Source organism: Chionomys nivalis, chromosome 1 (genome assembly GCF_950005125.1).
Source record: "Chionomys nivalis chromosome 1, mChiNiv1.1, whole genome shotgun sequence".
In the NCBI taxonomy this organism is placed as follows: domain Eukaryota; kingdom Metazoa; phylum Chordata; class Mammalia; order Rodentia; family Cricetidae; genus Chionomys; species Chionomys nivalis.
In genome coordinates, this window is record NC_080086.1 from 85,427,515 (window position 1) to 85,445,681 (window position 18,167).

Here is an 18,167-nt window from a genome sequence, read left to right on the forward strand (position 1 = left end):
AGATAAGAAGATCACATGGCAATTTAAAAAAAAAAACAAACCCCAATACAATGATAGTAGATGAGCCCCAGTAGCATCATGTTGTACTGAATGAGCCAGATGGAATAAACTGTACAGTTGTAGCCTGAGGTCAGCCTCTGGTGATAGATGTCAGAAATGAGGTACAGAGCAAGGCTTGGGGGATCACAACATTTGTAATCCCAGACAACTGAATGGCTGAGGCAGGATGATCTATGCCAGTTTAACTACAAAAGCTTGGGTTACAGTACAGAAAGTCCCAGGATGGCTTGGAAAATAGTGTGGGGACCTACAGTTGTGAGCCATTTCCACCTTGACTGGAGGTCAGAGAGTTTCAGCTTATTTTTGCTCTCTCAAAGTTGTTGACAACAGGTGTGGCTACAATCAAGAGATTCTGGCCTATGTTGTGGTTAGTTTACATCATGTTAATTCCTCATATCATGTTGATTCCTTATATCATGTTAATGAAGTCTGTTGCATTCCCTCTCCCCTTCTGGAGCGAAGTATATAAGTATATGGAAAATAAATGAGGTGAATTCAGTATTCACTGAATGCCCCTGCCGATGCTGTTCTATGTTTCCGTCTCTTATTTCTCTTATATCTCTTTTCCTTCTGCTTCATAATTCTAACCCTTACCCTGGAACGTATGAGTTTTGTCAAAGCTGGTCTTAGTCAAAGTAATATGAAACCCTACTTCAAAACAAAAACAAGGCACAACACAAAGGGTCAAAGAACTAGCACTTTAAGAGAGCTAAGTAGCACCAACCATTAGGAACTGAATGTGTCCTTCCCTCAAAATACATATGCTAAAGTCCTAACACTTAAAGATACAGTAGTTAAAGGACTGGCCACAAGGAAGAAACTTAAAGTCAATGCAGTCTTGAAGGTGATGTTCTAATTTACTCAAACTGATGTCCTTTCAAGAAGAGAGAGACCAATGATTGGCACAAAGAGGCAATGACATCTGAGGACACAGAAACAACGTCACCGCTTGCAAAATTAAGAAGAGAGGCCTTAAAAGAAGTCAAGCTTGCTAGCATGCCCATCTTGGTCTTCTAGCCTCTAGAACCACAGGAAACAAACTTGTAGGGTATAATCATTGTATTTTTGTCCTGGCAAACTTAAATTTAAGACAACTTACAAATTTGCACTTTATAGATAAACTTCACATCACATATTCTTTTTGTTTGCCTGTTTGTTTTTGTTTGGTTGTTTTTTGAGACTGGGTTTCTCTATATAGCATTGGAGCCTGCTCTGAAACTTACTCTGTAAACCAGGCTGAACTCACAGAGATCTGCCTCGCAAGTAAGTGCTGAGATTAAAAGTTTGTGCCACCACCACCTGGTCACACCATATATTCTTTCTAATACCAAATATAATCTGAGTATAAAAAATATATTTTTATTAATATTAGTTTTGAGAGATTATGTCATCTGGTAAGAATTTGATAGCCCATAAAGCTGACATCCAAAGTTCAGGTCTGATTCCAAAGTTCATTTATACAACTGTCATGCCCTTTACAACTGATGTTTGTGAGAATTTTGAAATGCCTCAAACATTACTTACTTTTATATTGAATAAATAGCATGTTTAGTAAGTATAAAGTGACAGTGTGAATATGCAGAAACAGCATTACATTTGTTCATTTTTAAACAAATCTAATACATAACCAAAGAACAACAAAAACCACAACAGCAAGAGAAAATACCATGCTTTAAATAACAACATACCTTTAAATGACATGCTGAATCACAAATTCTATTAACGGTATACACTTACCATTTCATCTGCCAAAATGCCATTAAGTCCATGTTTATGCACCAGTGCCAGCCAATTCAAACCAACCTTCTGATAGGGCTTGAGTGATAAGCTGATAAGAAACAATAAATATCACAGATTTATACTTTTATTAATTTTCCACACTAATACAGAAATTTTCTGTAATATATAACTTTCTGACATTTGGGTTATAATGAACACACACACAAAAATACCTAGAACTATCTAGATGAGCCTTACCTTTTAGCCTGACGCTTACGTTTTAAGAAAGAAAATCTAAAACATAATCCATAATAATTTTAAAATCTCATAAAAATGAAAATATACTGAAAGTTCTTACATTTCCTTTGGCAGCACAAATTACATAAAACATTTTTATATTTGGTCGCATCAGATGACCAAGTTTCTGAATTCCATAAATGATTCAATATTAATTATGATAAATATTATTAAATTCATATATATTCTATGAAAGTAGATTAGATTATATTGACTAAAGAACTTAAAAGTTATAAAACTAAACCCACAAAAAATTTTGTTCTTTTGCCAGGTTGCTTAATAATGGCTTTGTGTAGCTCTAGAATTACATATATGCACATATATGCATATATTTACATATATAAATTTGTTAGGTATTGATCAATACCAAAGTAATATGCAAGTGTTTTTAACTTTTTAACTTGGAAATGCATAAACAAATCAATCTCTAAGAACAACTTAAGAGAGTTATAATGGATGAAAATATTTTCCTAAATGTTTAAAACTAAAATTATTAACAACCATTTTACTGAAAACCTAATAAGAACACATGTCATTTTTCAGATATTACTTTATTAACTTTTAAAGAATACTATAAAGTAGCTATTGTCATGGCTTTACAGGTGAAAAAATGAGATTCAGTAATCTGGGTTGTACAACTACAAAATGTAAAGTCTCAGATTTTAATTTGGGAAGTCACACTCAATCTAAAGCCTATTCTCACATTTAGGAGGACAGCACTCACCACACATAAATGTGGAAGCCTATAATATTCCCCAGCTTTTACTCTGCCCCCTTAGTTTCTCCTACATACATTCAGTTACATACATACAGAAAAGAGGTCTGGACATAAGCTGATGAATGTAAGTGACTATGGGGTTCAACTCTGAAACCAAAGCATCTTCATTCCAGTGAGGTGGGGTTGAAAGTCCTCCACCTTAAACATGAATCTGTGTTTCAGCCTTGGTGATTGCCATACATAAAAACATTTCTCACTAAAAAGTAACAACAATACAGAGAAGAAAAATATCAACATTTCTAAGGTCATCACAGTGATTTGCCCTTCTTTCCAAAAAAAAAAAAAAAAAAAAGAATGCTGTTTCCAATGTTATTTCTGTGCTCCTACAAAAGCAATGAGCCTATTCATGCAACACCATTGCCTTGAGAAATGGGAAAAGACTTGATTCAATGAGACATACTCTAAAACCTATCTTTAAAAAAAAAAAAAAATTATGTGTACAAGTGTTTGGCCAACTTTGCACTACATGCACTCCTGATGCCTAGGGACCAGAACTCAAGTTATAAGTGGTTTGTGAGTTGCTCAAAAGCTGGAAACTGAAGTCAGATATTCTGCAAAAGCAGCATGTGCTTCTAAGTTCTGAGCCACTTCTCTATCTCAAAGCCTACCCTTTAACCACAAGTCATGGTCAAGTCAATAACTAATTCTCTATTAAATATTACTGAGTCCTTACCAATGCTTTCTTTTGTCATTATATAAAGTTGGCATTTTATGAAAACAAGATTTTGGTAAATGAGGAGATAATAACATTTATAAATGCATTTGAGGGCTGCCATAACCCTCCAACACACAATCTATCACATAAAAAACAAGGAATATTCTTCAACCAAAATTACGAAAGTTTTCATCACTAATATAGGTTTAAAAGATCTGTCAAAATTGCCTTCACACAAATGTTTAAATGTAGTAAATGAATAGCACCAACTATTTGGAAATACACATTCAAGGAATATTGATTTATTTTCAATCACAAGGAAGCCTAGCTAAGGTACCTGGATTATCTATTTGACTAAATAGTTTTATTAAATTGAAGTATTTGTTTCACAAATACATACTCATATATAAGTGTGCATATAGGTGTGTGTGGATATATATTTATGCATGTGCTACTTAGCTGTGTTACTTAGTATGACAAAATTGCTGTCTGGTACAGATCCTTTCTCCAGAACACAAATGGACCCACATAAAAAGATCAACGAAGACCTTGGTATGTTTAAGAAAAAAAATTTAAACTATATTTACTAGATGTGGATATAGCTCAATTGTTAAGAGTGCTTACCTAGCATGGATGAAGCCCTGGGTCAAATCCCCCATACCACTTTTTAAAAAGAAAGAAGAAACTCTATTTAATATGACAAAATATTGAAATAGGTACATTCTTTCTCTAGCATGTCCTATTATTTAGATGCTATATATTCAAACTCCCTCCCACTTATTTTGACACATTCCTAAGAATCTGAATGACTATGTCAATACCAACGCATTTACTAATAAAAATGTAGAAACGTATTCAGAACTCTAAATATACAATCTGATAAACATCTCTAGGTTGGAGGTTCTCTTGCCTGCCATGGAGGAAAATGCTACTTTAAGATCTCCTGAAGAAATGGATTATTTGGAAGTAGCTTTTCTGCTATGGGGGGGAGGAGGGAACACTCCCGATCATTATGATTCTTCATTGTGAAATGAAGTAAGGTCTACATCTGCTGTGAGAAAAGCTAGTTTCAACATGATTTCCAAAGGAGGGAAAGGACAGAAGCTGAGATGCCAGAACGGCATATAATTAGTGAGAAATTCAAAAATGTGGAGCTGAAGAAGCTTGTTTAAACAGTGTTCCACACAAAGACAAGATCTGCCATCCAACCAAAAGTTCATGATCATTTAAGCATGTCATGGCTCCTAAAAATATTACTATATTAGTCAATGAAAAAAACTATTCAACCTAAACTATATGCATCGACACCATACCATGACATTTTTCTTTTTAATATTATTGTCAAAGGTCCCAACTCCTGCTTAAAAACAGGACAGAAGGCTTCCCCTGTCAAACAAGCTAAAGACTTCTTATAGATTTAGCTTGGAAAAGACAGACAATATACTATATGCTGAACAAGTTAGAAATCTTTTCAGTGAGAATTTAAAACCGGTCAATTCCATATCAACTACTGAAGCCTTTGAGATGGCTACAGCTACAGTAAGAAAAAGCCATGGAACAATATCCAACGTGCTTACTCTAAAATGTAAGCCAATTAAGGTGAAATGTGATGCCACTGCACCTTGCGTCATTATATTTTACCTTTAAACAAGTTTGACACTGTAAAATAATGAGTTTGAATATGTAATAGTTTTAAAATACACATGACAATTTTTATTTTTCTCTACAAAGATTTTATTTTTTAAATGATTTGTTGTTACTATTTATGTGCATGGGAAGAGAGGGGTATGTGAATGCCCACAGAGGCCAGAGAAAGGCACCAAACCACAGGAACAAAATGGATTTCCAGGCATTTGTAAGCTCTCGGATGTGGGTGCTGGGAACTGAACTCAAGTCCTGAGGAGCAGCAGTAAGCACTCTTAACAGATGAGCCATCTCTATACTCGATGTCATTTATAACACGAAGTTCTGAAATGTCTGTATCTCCAAAGGCAATTTTTCTCCTATTACCGTTCATAACAATTTGCACTGGAAACTAAACACTTAGCTTTAGGATTGCTTCTGTGTATACTATGACACAAAGCCCAGGCTCTGTTAAGAGAAAGATCCTAGGGCTAGGGATGTAACACAGGACTGTACTCAATGGTGAACGACTGGGTTCTATCCCTAGCACTAACTATCAAACCTAAATAAAGATGCAAGTGTGGTAATTGTTGTCTAGACACGATTAACTGCAAGGATTAACTCCAAATGTTTCTACACTGACAGCCACAAAGGTTGGAAAGTCTGAGCAAAAATGGGGGGAGGGAGGGTTCACCTAAGACTTTGATCTAAGGAGAACTCAAAAATTAATTTCTCATCTATCAAGCATTTCATTAAAAATAAAAATATCATAATGAAACCCATTACTATTTATATTTATATATGTCTTTAATCCCTTAGCCTAAGGGAAGGAGAGTAATACCTGACCACACTATTTAGAAGAGGAATTGTGAAAGCGGGTTGAATGTTTGTGAGTGATGCGGTCAAGTACTCAATTTGAAATTCCAAGTTATGATAAAGTGGACTCAACTGGGAAAGTCTGGCAGAGTGAAGAACTCCCCACGTCCACGATGAAGAACAAGCAGCAGCAGCAGCTCCAACTATACTTAGGAGATGACTTTGCTGACATAGTTCTGTCTACGCAACACACAAAGGGCTTCTTTTGTGGGAGCTGCATCTCGTTTCCCTACACCACCACAAAGCACCCTAGAAGGGTACAGAAAAGATTCGAGCTTACTATTAAAGGCCAATAACCACATCTTTTACTGCTTGCTTCATACTATGATTTTGAACTATTAACAAATGATCATCAGCAAACATGCTTTGATCATTAAATTAGAAAAGTATCAGATGTAACTAAAATCAACAACTAAGGTAAACATTTTGCCAAAACCCTAGTGCTAAAATAAAAACAAGAAATATTTTCCATAACCATAAAAGTACAAACAATCCCTCTCTCTCTCTGTCTCTCACTCTCTCTCTCTCTCTCTCTCTGTGTCTCTCCCCCTCCCTCTCTCCTCTGTCTCTGATTGTTAGGTCCCCCCCCCCCATGGTCCAAACTAGCCTAGAACTCACAATTTGGCCAACGCTGCCCTAAAACTCATGTTGATCCTCCCTTCTTGGCCTCCCTGCTGGGATTCCAGGGATAAGGGAGGCATCATGCTTGGCTTTGTTTTTTTTTTAACTTGCTTTTAAGGTTGTGTAACACTGCATAGTATTGACTTACCATAATCTATTTCAACTACTTCCTGGTTTGAGGAAGCTGGGCTATTTTCATGGTTCTGTCACCACAAAAAGTATCACAAGCCAAGGGTAGTTGTATGGTGGAATACAACTATAAACTTAGCACTAAGTAGGTGAGTCAGGAGGATTGCCATGAATTTGAGACCAGCTTAGGCTTCAGAGTGAGCACTAAGCCAGCTAAGGCTGTCTCAATAACCAAAATAAATAAATAAATAAATAAATAAATGAATCCCAAGAAAGCATTCAAATAAGCAACTGCATATATTTCCCGAAAAGGAAGTATTCTGAACAACTCTACATTTCCAAACTACTTAAAATTAAGTAAACTATTAGAAGAAATTAAAAATGTACTTTTTCCTACCACAATCCTCCAATACCACATAAGCAGTTCACAATTACAAAATGCCACTTGAGTATTTACTGATTGTTGGATGGTTCTGTGGGTTTAGCTTTTGTCAGGGCTCTGGCACGGTATTTTATTGAGTAGCATCTGGAAGACTGTGTAGAGTTACTATCTGCCATGTCCTCTGTAAGGTGTTTCTATCCCCAAGGAGACTGAAATATCTGGGCTTTTCAAACTAGTTAAGAAACACAAAGAGCAAAATACTTGGTTTACACAAGCATGGCTAAAACCATCCTTATAGCTTCCAAGAATATACATAAAACTATCTATTACCAGATAAGGAAGACAAAGGTTATATAAGACTACATGACACAACAGAATAAAATATTCTGCTGGGGAAGGGACAATCAATGAAAATAGACTTGTATGCCACTCAGGGAGCTTTCTTCTAACCCTAGTTGCTGAATAACAATTTCTCTAGCCACAACGCAAATAAATGTTCAGATACTTTATACAAGATCAAAAGAAATGTGTTTAATTAATGATACCTTTGGTTTAGAATGGAGGGCTGCTCTATGTTCCATCCGCCTCCATTTCCGGTGAGCATGGTTACTTGTTTGGTCAATTTATTTGAAATGTCTTCACATTTGTTCATAAGTCTTATAACTACATCCCTTTCTTGAATTAGTGTTTTACAATTCCATATCAAATCTTCAGATAGGCCATTGATTTTGGACATCTTTGTAAACTACAACATAAAAAGAAAAATAGTTTATCAGTTCAAATCTAGTAACAGAATGCTATTTCTTTTCTACTTACCTAATTAGTTTATTTAAGGTTTCACCCATGACTTAGACTAGCTTCAAAACTGTAACTGTTCACTTGTGCCTCCCAAACACTGTGCAGGAGTGCACAACCATGCTAGAGAGCCAGCTTCTTTCTTTACAGGGAGAAAAGTCTGTAAAGTCTTATTACTGAAGTACTGAGTGAACTGGCTTTTCCTATCCACATCTCAATTCCTATGTGGTTCACTCTGATATCCTGCCACTTCCAACACACTATATATCTTTCCACACAAAATACATAATCTCCAATTTTCAATTTGATAGTGGTAGCAACTGTTTCCTTATATTAGAAATACTGTTTTTATATTTTCTATCCACTAATTTTTTTCCACCAAAGCACAGCTTCACACCATTAGTAAAGATAATAGCAAAATGTACTGTGGGTCTACACTCTCTTCCATTTTTAATATTTTCTGTGACTACTGAATATTAAGAATATTGAATATTAAGATATATCTATCAAACTACAACCCTACAAGTATCAAAAACAGTTATTTATCATTCAACATACCAAACGGTTTGCTTGCTTGTTTTTGAGGCAGGCTCTCATTATATGGCCTAGGCTTGGAACTCATCCAGATCTGCCTGACTCTGCCTCCTTAGTGATGGCATTAAAGGCATACATCACGACACCGGTTATTATCTTACTTTTTTTTTTAATTTTATTTTTTTAAAAAGAAAACAAACTTTTTTCATTTTACATACCAATCCCAGTTCCCACTCCCTCCCCTCCTCCCTTTCCTTCCATCTTCCTCCCTATCACACTCGCCTATTATCTTACTTTTAAACTGAGAGTATTAATTAGAAAAGTATCAGAAATCAAAAGATAACTTTATGGATCTAAGTATATGCCTCAGTGGTACAGCATTTGCCAGCATGTGAAAGACCCTGGGCTTGATCATAGCAGCACACACACAAGCTACTTATGACCAATTTAATAATTACCAAAAATTCATTAAGACCAACTATAATATAGCACCTATGTAAATGATTTTGTGTGAAATTTTAAAGAATGTCTTCCCAAGGAAAGCATGAACTGAATTTTTCATACAGATAGCTGACAGCCCACACCCTGAAGAACAAAGCTGAATTATCTTGTGCAAAGGATGAAAAAGTTCAGAAACCACTTGAAAGCCTGCTGAGAAGAAAAGTAAAAAAGCTCACAGCCCAGAACTGAAGAGAGAAAGCTAACACACAGCCATCTGCTGGATTAAAAACAGATCATTTTGTTTAATATCACCATGCAATATTTACCATATACTTCAAAGTTACCATAAGTCATCTTTGTGGTTACAGTGTTTCAAAATTCAATAAGAAACCCACACAAATAGAAATTTAACATTTCTGAAACATGCTCCTATTTTTGCAAAATATACAATTTGTAACAAAATACATTTTCATTTCTATACTAGAGTAAGTTGGTAGGATACAAATTCTCTAATCTATTCTACAGGAATTTTGTTGTTGACAAGTCTCACAATGTATAACTGGATGGCCTAGAACTCACTATATAGACCTTGTATCCTTTAACAAACATCAGCCTATCGCTTGCTGCCCAGTGGAGGGATTAAAGGCATGTGTCACAAAATGGAACTGTGAAACACTGATACATTTGTCCTTTATTTTTAAAATATTTATTTGATTTTATTTTATGTTTATGAGTGTTTGTCCTTCATGTATGTGCACTGCATTTGCACAGTGCCCACAGAGAGCAGAAGATGGCATCATATAACCTAGGACTGGAGTTACAGACACCTGTGACATTCCATATTAATGCTGGGAATCAAAACTAGATCTTTTACAAGAGCCACAAGTGTTCTTGAACATTCAGATGTCTGTCCCATGATTCAAAATACTGATGTTTGCACATTACATTTCTACGGGAACAATAGTCAAGCAAATACTCTCAGTGAGCCCTTGCCCTCTTGGTTCATTCAGGGGGAAATTGTCCACAATCATTAGGTAAAGAGTTTCTACTGGAATTTTTCATTAAAACACCAATTTTTCAAAAGAATAAAAAGTTAGAGAGAAAAAAAGTTGCATGGGGCTGACCTAGGCCTACCTACATGTTATAGTTGTGTGGCTTGGTCTTCTTGTGGGCTCCTTACACTGGGAGCAGAGGCTGTCCATAATGCTTTGGCTGCCTTTTGGGAACCTATTTCTTATACTGGATTGCCTTGCCCAGCCTTAATACAAGGAGAGGTGCCTGGTCTTACTGCAACTTGATATGCCAAATTTAGTTCTATCCTTGGGGACCTGACCTTTTCTGAAAACAAAGAGAGAAGGGCTGGGAGGACAGGAGGGAGGGGAAACTGCAGCCGGGATGTAAAAAGACACCATAATAACAATAGTAAGAGTAAATCATGAAAAAATAGAGCAAAAAAACTTCATCGTGTCTACTGTGCAGGTTGTTGGAAGTTTGCATATGAAAGAGATCAAGATAGAACAGACACTGTGTGCAAGAAAATACATAGTGCATTCTACTCAACAACTTATTAAATCCAACAATTCCGGATCCATAAAATTTATAATATCATAAAGCTGCATAAAAGCCCAAAGTCTGTGCTTTTTTTCAATGGAAACAATCTTCGCTCAAATAACTTTAAGACCTGGAGCCAGGGCTGGAGAGATGGCTCAGAGTTAAGAGTACTGCTGCTTTGGTTTTCAGCACCCACATCAGGTTAACTCAACCCACCTATAACTCCAGCTCCAGAGTACCCAACATCATCTTCTCACCTCTGCAGGCACCCATACACATGTACATACAAAAAGACATAAATGCATGCACATAGAAAAAAAGGTAAGCCGGGCGGTGGTGGTGCACACCTTTAATCCCAGCACTCGGGAGGCAGAGGCAGGAGGATCTCTGTGAGTTCGAGACCAGCCTGGTCTACAAGAGCTAGTTCCAGGACAGGCTCCAAAACCACAGAGAAACCCTGTCTCGAAAAACCAAAAAAAAAAAAAAAAAGAAAAAAAAAGAAAAAAGAAAAAAAGGTAAAAAAATTTTTAAGCTCAAAGAAGTAATATTCTTTTCATTAATGTGATTTGATATTCCTTTTTGTAGCCAACTACCACTACATAAATTTTAGCAGGTTTTGTTTGTTTTGTTCTTTAGTAAACATGACTAACTCTAAAAGTATCTGCTATAAAGAAACAGTTCCTTCCTCACAGGGTTTACTGCTATTAGGAAAGACAATCTAAGTGCTAAGAAGAAAGGATGAATTTTGCAGGCCTGCATCACAAGCAGGATACTAAAAACTAGAAAGCCCTTTCAGTGCAGTAAGCCCAGATGTAAAAAAAGAACTGTTTTAACTACAAGATCAATATGTCAGAGCGTAGAAGAGCATAGATGGTTTTCAACAAGAGAGTAGGACAAAGGACCATTCTGATGAACACTGTAAAGCAATTAAAAAGTTTTAAGTCAAAAAGATTAAGATTTCTTATTTCTTATTTTAAAACACTGTGAAAACTGGACCACAAGAAGCTTTAAGCCTGCTAAGTTTCTTGTGTTTCCAAAAATCACTTAATGCGAGGTCTTGTGGCACATGCTTGTAAATCCTGCCCTTGGGAGATGGAAACAGAAAGATCAAGACTTTGAAGCCAGTTTCAACTATGACTATATGCCAAGGTCAGCACTGGCTACATATGACCCTATACATATTTTCAGTCCCTGCAATCAGGAGGCCAAAGCAAAAAGATCAAGAACTTGATGTCAAGTGAGGTCATACAGCCTTGTCTAAAACAATAAAAATTAAAATAAAAGGGACTCATGAGATGGCTCAGCAGTTACGAGCATTCCCTCGCTATTCTTCCAAAGGACCTAGGTTTAATTCCCAGAACCTGCAGGGGACAGTTAACAGTCACAATTGGAACTCCACCTCCAGGGAACCCAACACTTTCTCTTCTGGCTTCCATGGGCACCAAGTACACATAAGGTGCACAAACATAAATGCAGGCAAAACATCCATACACATAAAAGAATTAAGCAAAAAAAAAAAAAAGAGAGAGAGAGAGAGTTTAATTCAAATATTCTATGTACTAGAAGGGTGACTGCTGAAATTCTTAGTGTGAAATTCTCAATTCTAGTCCCAAGTATGGAAATATAAAAAACAAAAGAACATGGTACTTATAATGCAGAAAAGTTGAACAAAAGAGCAAAAGCCAACAGTTAAAACAACTATTGGAGATTTTAAATCCAAATTTAAGCAGTACAAAGTCACCCTATAAACAGAATTTTTAGTAAACCTAGGTCACAGATAAGCCAAGAAAATAGAATCTTGTTTATATGGCATGAAATGTATCAATAAAAGTTTGACACTGAAACTTTCAAGTAGTGGGTACCTTTGATAGAATTATTTTTTAAAAGTACATTTTTCATTCCTATAGTGCTTCAACTTTACACAATAAATTCATCTTCAAAATCAATATTTATTTAGGGGCAATAAAGAAAACCCACAATTCCTACTTAATGGACGTTTCCATGTAAAAAGATTCTCCACATGCCACTGATTAGCACCTCTCATTAAAACTCAAGCAGCATCCCAAAACTTTCTTCTCTGAAAGCAGAGTCTGACTGAGCAGGGACCTGCATGAACAAGCATGAGGCCCTGAGCTTGAGGTCTGCTACTGAGAACAGAAGAGAATGGAAGACCTCCCTAGTGGAACTGAAGTACCTCTCTCCTGCCACAGCGTGTCACTCTTGCAAAACAAATACTTTTGAATTTTTGTAAGAGAAAAACTGTTTAAAAGCAAATTGCTAAAATGACTTAATTCCTACTTAAGAAGCAGCTTGAGCAGTATTATTTATTATTCATTATTCCATATATCTGGCAGTAATTTTTGTAATTTAAGTAGAAGTTTATCTAACTTGTACAAATTAAAACAAAGCCTCAGTAGAGCAATCATAAAATCAATGAAGCCACTCTATCACAAAGAAGAAATAACTATTTCAGTGTTTTAAGTGGCAGGCAGATGGGCATTTTATAGAGTCAAACAAGGGAAAGCCAGGCACCAGTCTCTGACTCACTGAGACAAAGCAACAGTGGCAGAACAAAGCCTTGGACAGGAGCTGAACCTGCTCAGGCAATGTTAAATCACATCTACACGGAACACAGCATTCATAAAGGAGATACAGATCTGAAGATGGTAGGTAAACATTCATGAAGTAAGCTATTCATAAATACTATATTAAGTAGTACACATGCTTTTTGAACAAAGTATATTTTATTTTATTTCAGACAGGGTCTCCTATAGCCTAATATGGCCTAAAATTTGTTCCATGGCCAAGAAGAATCTTGAACTTCTGATTACCCTGTTTCTAGATCCCAAATGCTATGATTATAGATATATGCGACCATGCCTGATTTATTTGGTGCCATGGATTGAACCTGTGCTGCACAGGTCCTATGACAATTGAGTTATATCTGCAGCCCCATAAATGCACATTCTAATTTGCAGATAATAGTGCAGTTAAAATTACAATACAGATATAATAGTACCCTTAATCTATTGTATACTAGGCTAGAAAGACCAAAGTTCAGCAAATAATTGGTGAACTGATGGCATCAAAAGTGAACTTTGCCAATAAAAACTCCATTTTTACCACTTTAACAATACTGACTTAAACAAATGTCATTTTTGGCTCACTACATTTCAAAGACCGCTACACTTAATGCTTGTTTCCTTATATTAGTATGTAAAGTATTGCTATTCTAAAACAAACAAACAAAAGACTTTGGGTAAAAGAGAAAAACCATAAAGGAAATCTAACATTATTTAAATCACAATACAAGGAAAAAGAAAGGAATGAATAAATCTACAGATAGAAATACTACTCTCAATTTACATCTTTTAAGTAACCTTTTTTCCCCTCAAATAAAATGAAGATGATGAGAACTGAAAACATTTTTAACTTAGGGAGGGAAAGAAATCCTCTGGAAAGAAAATTAGAGCAACACAGAAAACTGCACGACTTGGAATTATTATGATATACTATTAAATGGCTAATATTAAGCAAATATGTTATAAAGTATGTGAATCAGATTTATAGTACATTATATATCTAATGCTTTAAAGAAAACCCATCCTCTAGAACTTTTCAAAGTTTGGTTTAAAGTTTCCAAGTGCAAAAGCTGTATTTTCTATAAAATATTTATGAATTTACAGCTTATTCAAACACTGGTAAACAGTCTTATAAACTTTAAGACAAAACTTCAATAATCATTTTAGGGATTAAAGGATTTAAAAAGACTGCTCTGAATCTGTAATATCTTATAAGTTCAATAAGCTTTGTGTAACACAATTAAAACTTCAACTGCCATAGTAATTTCTTAGTGCAACAGGTATCAAAATAAAAGTTTGGGAGGATAAGTATTTTTGTTATTAGTAACGCTGGATATATCACACTAATTAGATGGTTTTTATAGAGTAAATTAGATAGTTTTTATAGGAATGTGTATAATATTAATTTTTCCACTGATAATTTCACTAGTGTAATAAATTACTTTATAGTCACATTCAAAATGCTGGTCCTGAAAAGTAGAAGCTAAAAGCTTGAAGAAAAATAAATTTTAGGCTTAAAGATTTACTTGTCTAATTACTGATTTGCAAAAGCTTATTTATACACTTTGTTCAGGATAGCAAAACACTGTAGTCAGTGAAATGAAATAAACTGTCTACTTTTCAGGTACCTTTACACTATCTTATAAAATGTTCAGCATTAAGATGGGTTGGCTAGGACAAACACTATAGTCCTTATGTTCCATTTCTTGAAAGGAAAAAAGTCAAGAGACTTAAGTAATTAGTGCATAATCTCCAAATTCATGTCAAGACTGATAGAAACTCTGCCAATTAATTAAGAAGATATGTCTTCTCCAAGTTAAGTTCCTGAATATTTTTTTAAACATCTGGCACATATACCTTGGTAAAACTGTATAATCTGCTTTTATTATACGCTATCTGGGCAAGTGCTTACAGTGACTACACAAACTGGTACAGATAACTACATCCCTTATTAAATAAATTAGAATCCTAACAAGCCTGAGCAATCTAACCCCATAACAACACAGGAGACCATTAAAGATTAAAAGAAAAATAAAAAGGGAGAAAAGAACGAGAAAGCCCTTCAGCAAATACCTCAACAAATAATCACTCAGGCAAAGTCAAACAAGTTTTGAAAGGGATCTGCTTTGACAGATGTTCTCTGGAAAAGCATACGCTTGGGGCAAAACGAAAGGTTTTGTCTGGTTTTGTGTGTGTGTGTGTGTGTGTGTGCGCGCGCGCGCGCGCGCATTTAAAGTTACAATGAAGTAATTTTTCTATATGCTGAAATACCTTAGTTTACAAAAAAGCTTTTAAAAACTGTTGTGCAGAAGCCTCCCTAATCAATACTTCAAGACATTTACCGAAGTCACTCAAGTTTAGATTTGTTATAGGTACAAAATTAGTCACAAACACATGCATCTCCACTCCACAGCACAAGGATTAAAAACTCTGAAACCTCCACAAAGCAGCAAGAGTCGCCTCATCTCTCACAGCCATAAACAACCATCCATATTGCTTTGCTTGGAGGGCCTATACATAACTCATGAATAAAGCCCCACGTTTTCACAAAAGTTGAAGTAAAATCTAAAACAGAAGAGTATCAATAGTAATAAGATTTGAGAACTGATTCATAAAACTCAAAACAGGTATCTTGGATAACACTCGTTCACAGGAAGTCAAACACCACAACATGATCGTGCAAAGTGTACTCACCAGAGCTCATCCCTTCTTTCTCCTACACTTGAATTCTATGCTTCCACAACTTTGCTACTTTTCCAATTAAAAATGCTGCAGCCTGCTATACTCCATCAAATGGCCACGTTCTTTAACCAGGAGAAACATGTTAGAAACTGAGCTGTCACATTTAGAAGAAAAAGAAAATAAACAACGGCTTCTTTGTGGGGAAGCATAAAGCACTTAGGCCGGCATGTGGGCCATGGAACGCCTCTGGCCGCTGCTACTGCTCTTCCAGTCTTGTTGTCAAATGTCTGCCACATTCCTCCGTTCTGTATGGTGTCTCAGCAGTAACAGATCAGAACTGGCTAGCAAACAACTCCTTCCTGAAAGTAAGCTCTAATTTCTTCTTCTGCAGTGAAATGAACCAAGTTTCTATGCAAAAGGATGAGTGACAGCACACCCAGCCAATCAGCTTGGGTTTTTCAGGAAAATCACCCCTTAATTCATTCAAAATTAGGTCATATGACAGACACTATTTGAAATACTATTGGCTTACAATGAAAGTAATGTTTGACTCTACACAGGATAAGGCCACCCATCTATGCTTCCCTGGGCTGAAGACAATCTGACTATAAACGGTACTGTAAATCAAACACACACACACACATACACACACACACATGCCTTACCAGAGCTTCCCAACTATTAAAGGGCCGGAGTTCTATTATTTTCTGAGCCTTTTTCTGAGAACACTGAGGAATTAGAGTCAGTTCAGCAATTGAAGCATCTTGAAGGAAGTGGAGAATTTTGCCTTTATAGCCATCCTCCATCACTTCTTCACCACTGCTATAGTCCTCGTCCAATGAACTCCCAGCATCAGAACCTGAATCATACTCGGAATCTTCTACAGTTTTCTTAGGATTAAATACATTTTTCTTACGTTTCTTGTTAAAACCATTTTGTGGTTTCATAGAAATTTTCTGTTTCATTTTAGTTTTAGTTGTGTTTTTAGAATAATTTTGATTCTTTGCAACTTCTTTTCCATTTGTAACCTCACTTTGTGAAGCACATTGTGTATCTGTGTACAAAAAAAATACAAACGTCATAACTAACTTAGAAATACATAAATTAAAAAATATAAAACATAAGACTTCAAATAAGGTAAGTATAGCATATAAACATTACATTTTCCTTGTGAACACTGAAGAATTCAACCACAACCTACTGTCAAATCTTAACATACATTAGGAGCAATAAAACAGAATGTGAAGATAACAATAAGCTAGAAAGACTTATTTCAAAAGTAAATGATAACTTCCTTTTAGACATCCATCTGCTTTCTATCCAAGGTGCTAGGATACAGATGAGAGCTGCATGTGCCCAAACTGCCCCCAAAGCATACAAGAGCCCAGGCCTCATCATACCCTGATGGAAGCAGCAGAGCACTGTCACTATGCCTCCTAATTAGTTTACCATCATTTATGCATTATCTAAATACATCACTTCAATGTGCCACTACTCTGTATCTCAATGAATTCTAAGCTTCCTGTGAATAAAGGCATAGTTTCTCTTACATGGTTTTCATAAGAAAATAGGCACTAATTAATCTGTAAATTTGCCCTGACCTTCTGTATCTGTGAGTTCCAAATTTACGGATCCAAAAAGCCATATAAGAATATATTAGAAAAAGAATTGGACCTACATTGAATACGCGTAATTATTCCCTACATAAGATAAAAGCAACTTGCACAGTATTGTAAGTAATCTTAAAATGATTGGAAGCATATGGAAAAATGTGTAGGTCATATGCAAATATCTTGCCACTTCACATTAAGGGAATTGAGTGCCTGAGTGCCAGTTGATTGCTAGTATCAGGATAGGTCCTTAAAAAAAAAACCCACAGATAATAAGAAGGGAGCATATTCTATTTAAAATTTTTATTTTCTATTTATTCAAAGAGTTTCCAGAGTTATGTTATTATATGTTCATGCTTTTGTCTATATAAAAAATTAAGCCAGGTGGTGGTGGCGCACGCCTTTAATCCCAGCACTTGGGAGGCAGAGGCAGGCGGATCTCTGTGAGATCGAGACCAGCCTGGTCTACAAGAGCTAGTTCCAGGACAGGCTCCAAAACCACGGAGAAACCCTGTCTCGAAAAACCAAAAAAAAAAAACCTTAATTAAATGAATTAAATAAAATGAAAATCAAAGACTTTAGAAGTCATCTTTACAATTATGTAATGCTGAGTCTATTTGATTCTTGGGTGGAAACATTACTAAATATGTACAACCTAACTTTGTGTGAGCACCTCTCTCCTCCATCACCTTCTGCAGTTCAGAGCTCCATATGGATTGAGAATCTGCTCCTCCAGGGTGATAATAGTCTTGAGTTCTTAAGGCCAGTGCTTTCCAACTTCATGCAAATACAGGCTAATAAATAAGCAAATCAATTGCAAGATTCATCCTGA

General features: G+C 35.8%; 1 protein-coding gene across 2 annotated transcripts in view; it reads right to left on the minus strand.

Annotated features, from left to right (window-relative positions):
* Smarcad1 (SWI/SNF-related, matrix-associated actin-dependent regulator of chromatin, subfamily a, containing DEAD/H box 1) overlaps positions 1 to 18,167 on the minus strand; it is a 68,376-nt gene that overhangs the window by 17,170 nt on the left and 33,039 nt on the right. For both annotated transcript variants that reach the window (XM_057773096.1, XM_057773104.1), the window contains exons 9-11: positions 16,391 to 16,779; positions 7,686 to 7,885; positions 1,798 to 1,888 (exon numbers count right to left, since the gene is read on the minus strand). In XM_057773096.1, the coding sequence (XP_057629079.1) occupies positions 1,798 to 1,888; positions 7,686 to 7,885; positions 16,391 to 16,779 (680 nt within the window). The remainder of the gene's footprint in view (positions 1 to 1,797; positions 1,889 to 7,685; positions 7,886 to 16,390; positions 16,780 to 18,167) is intronic.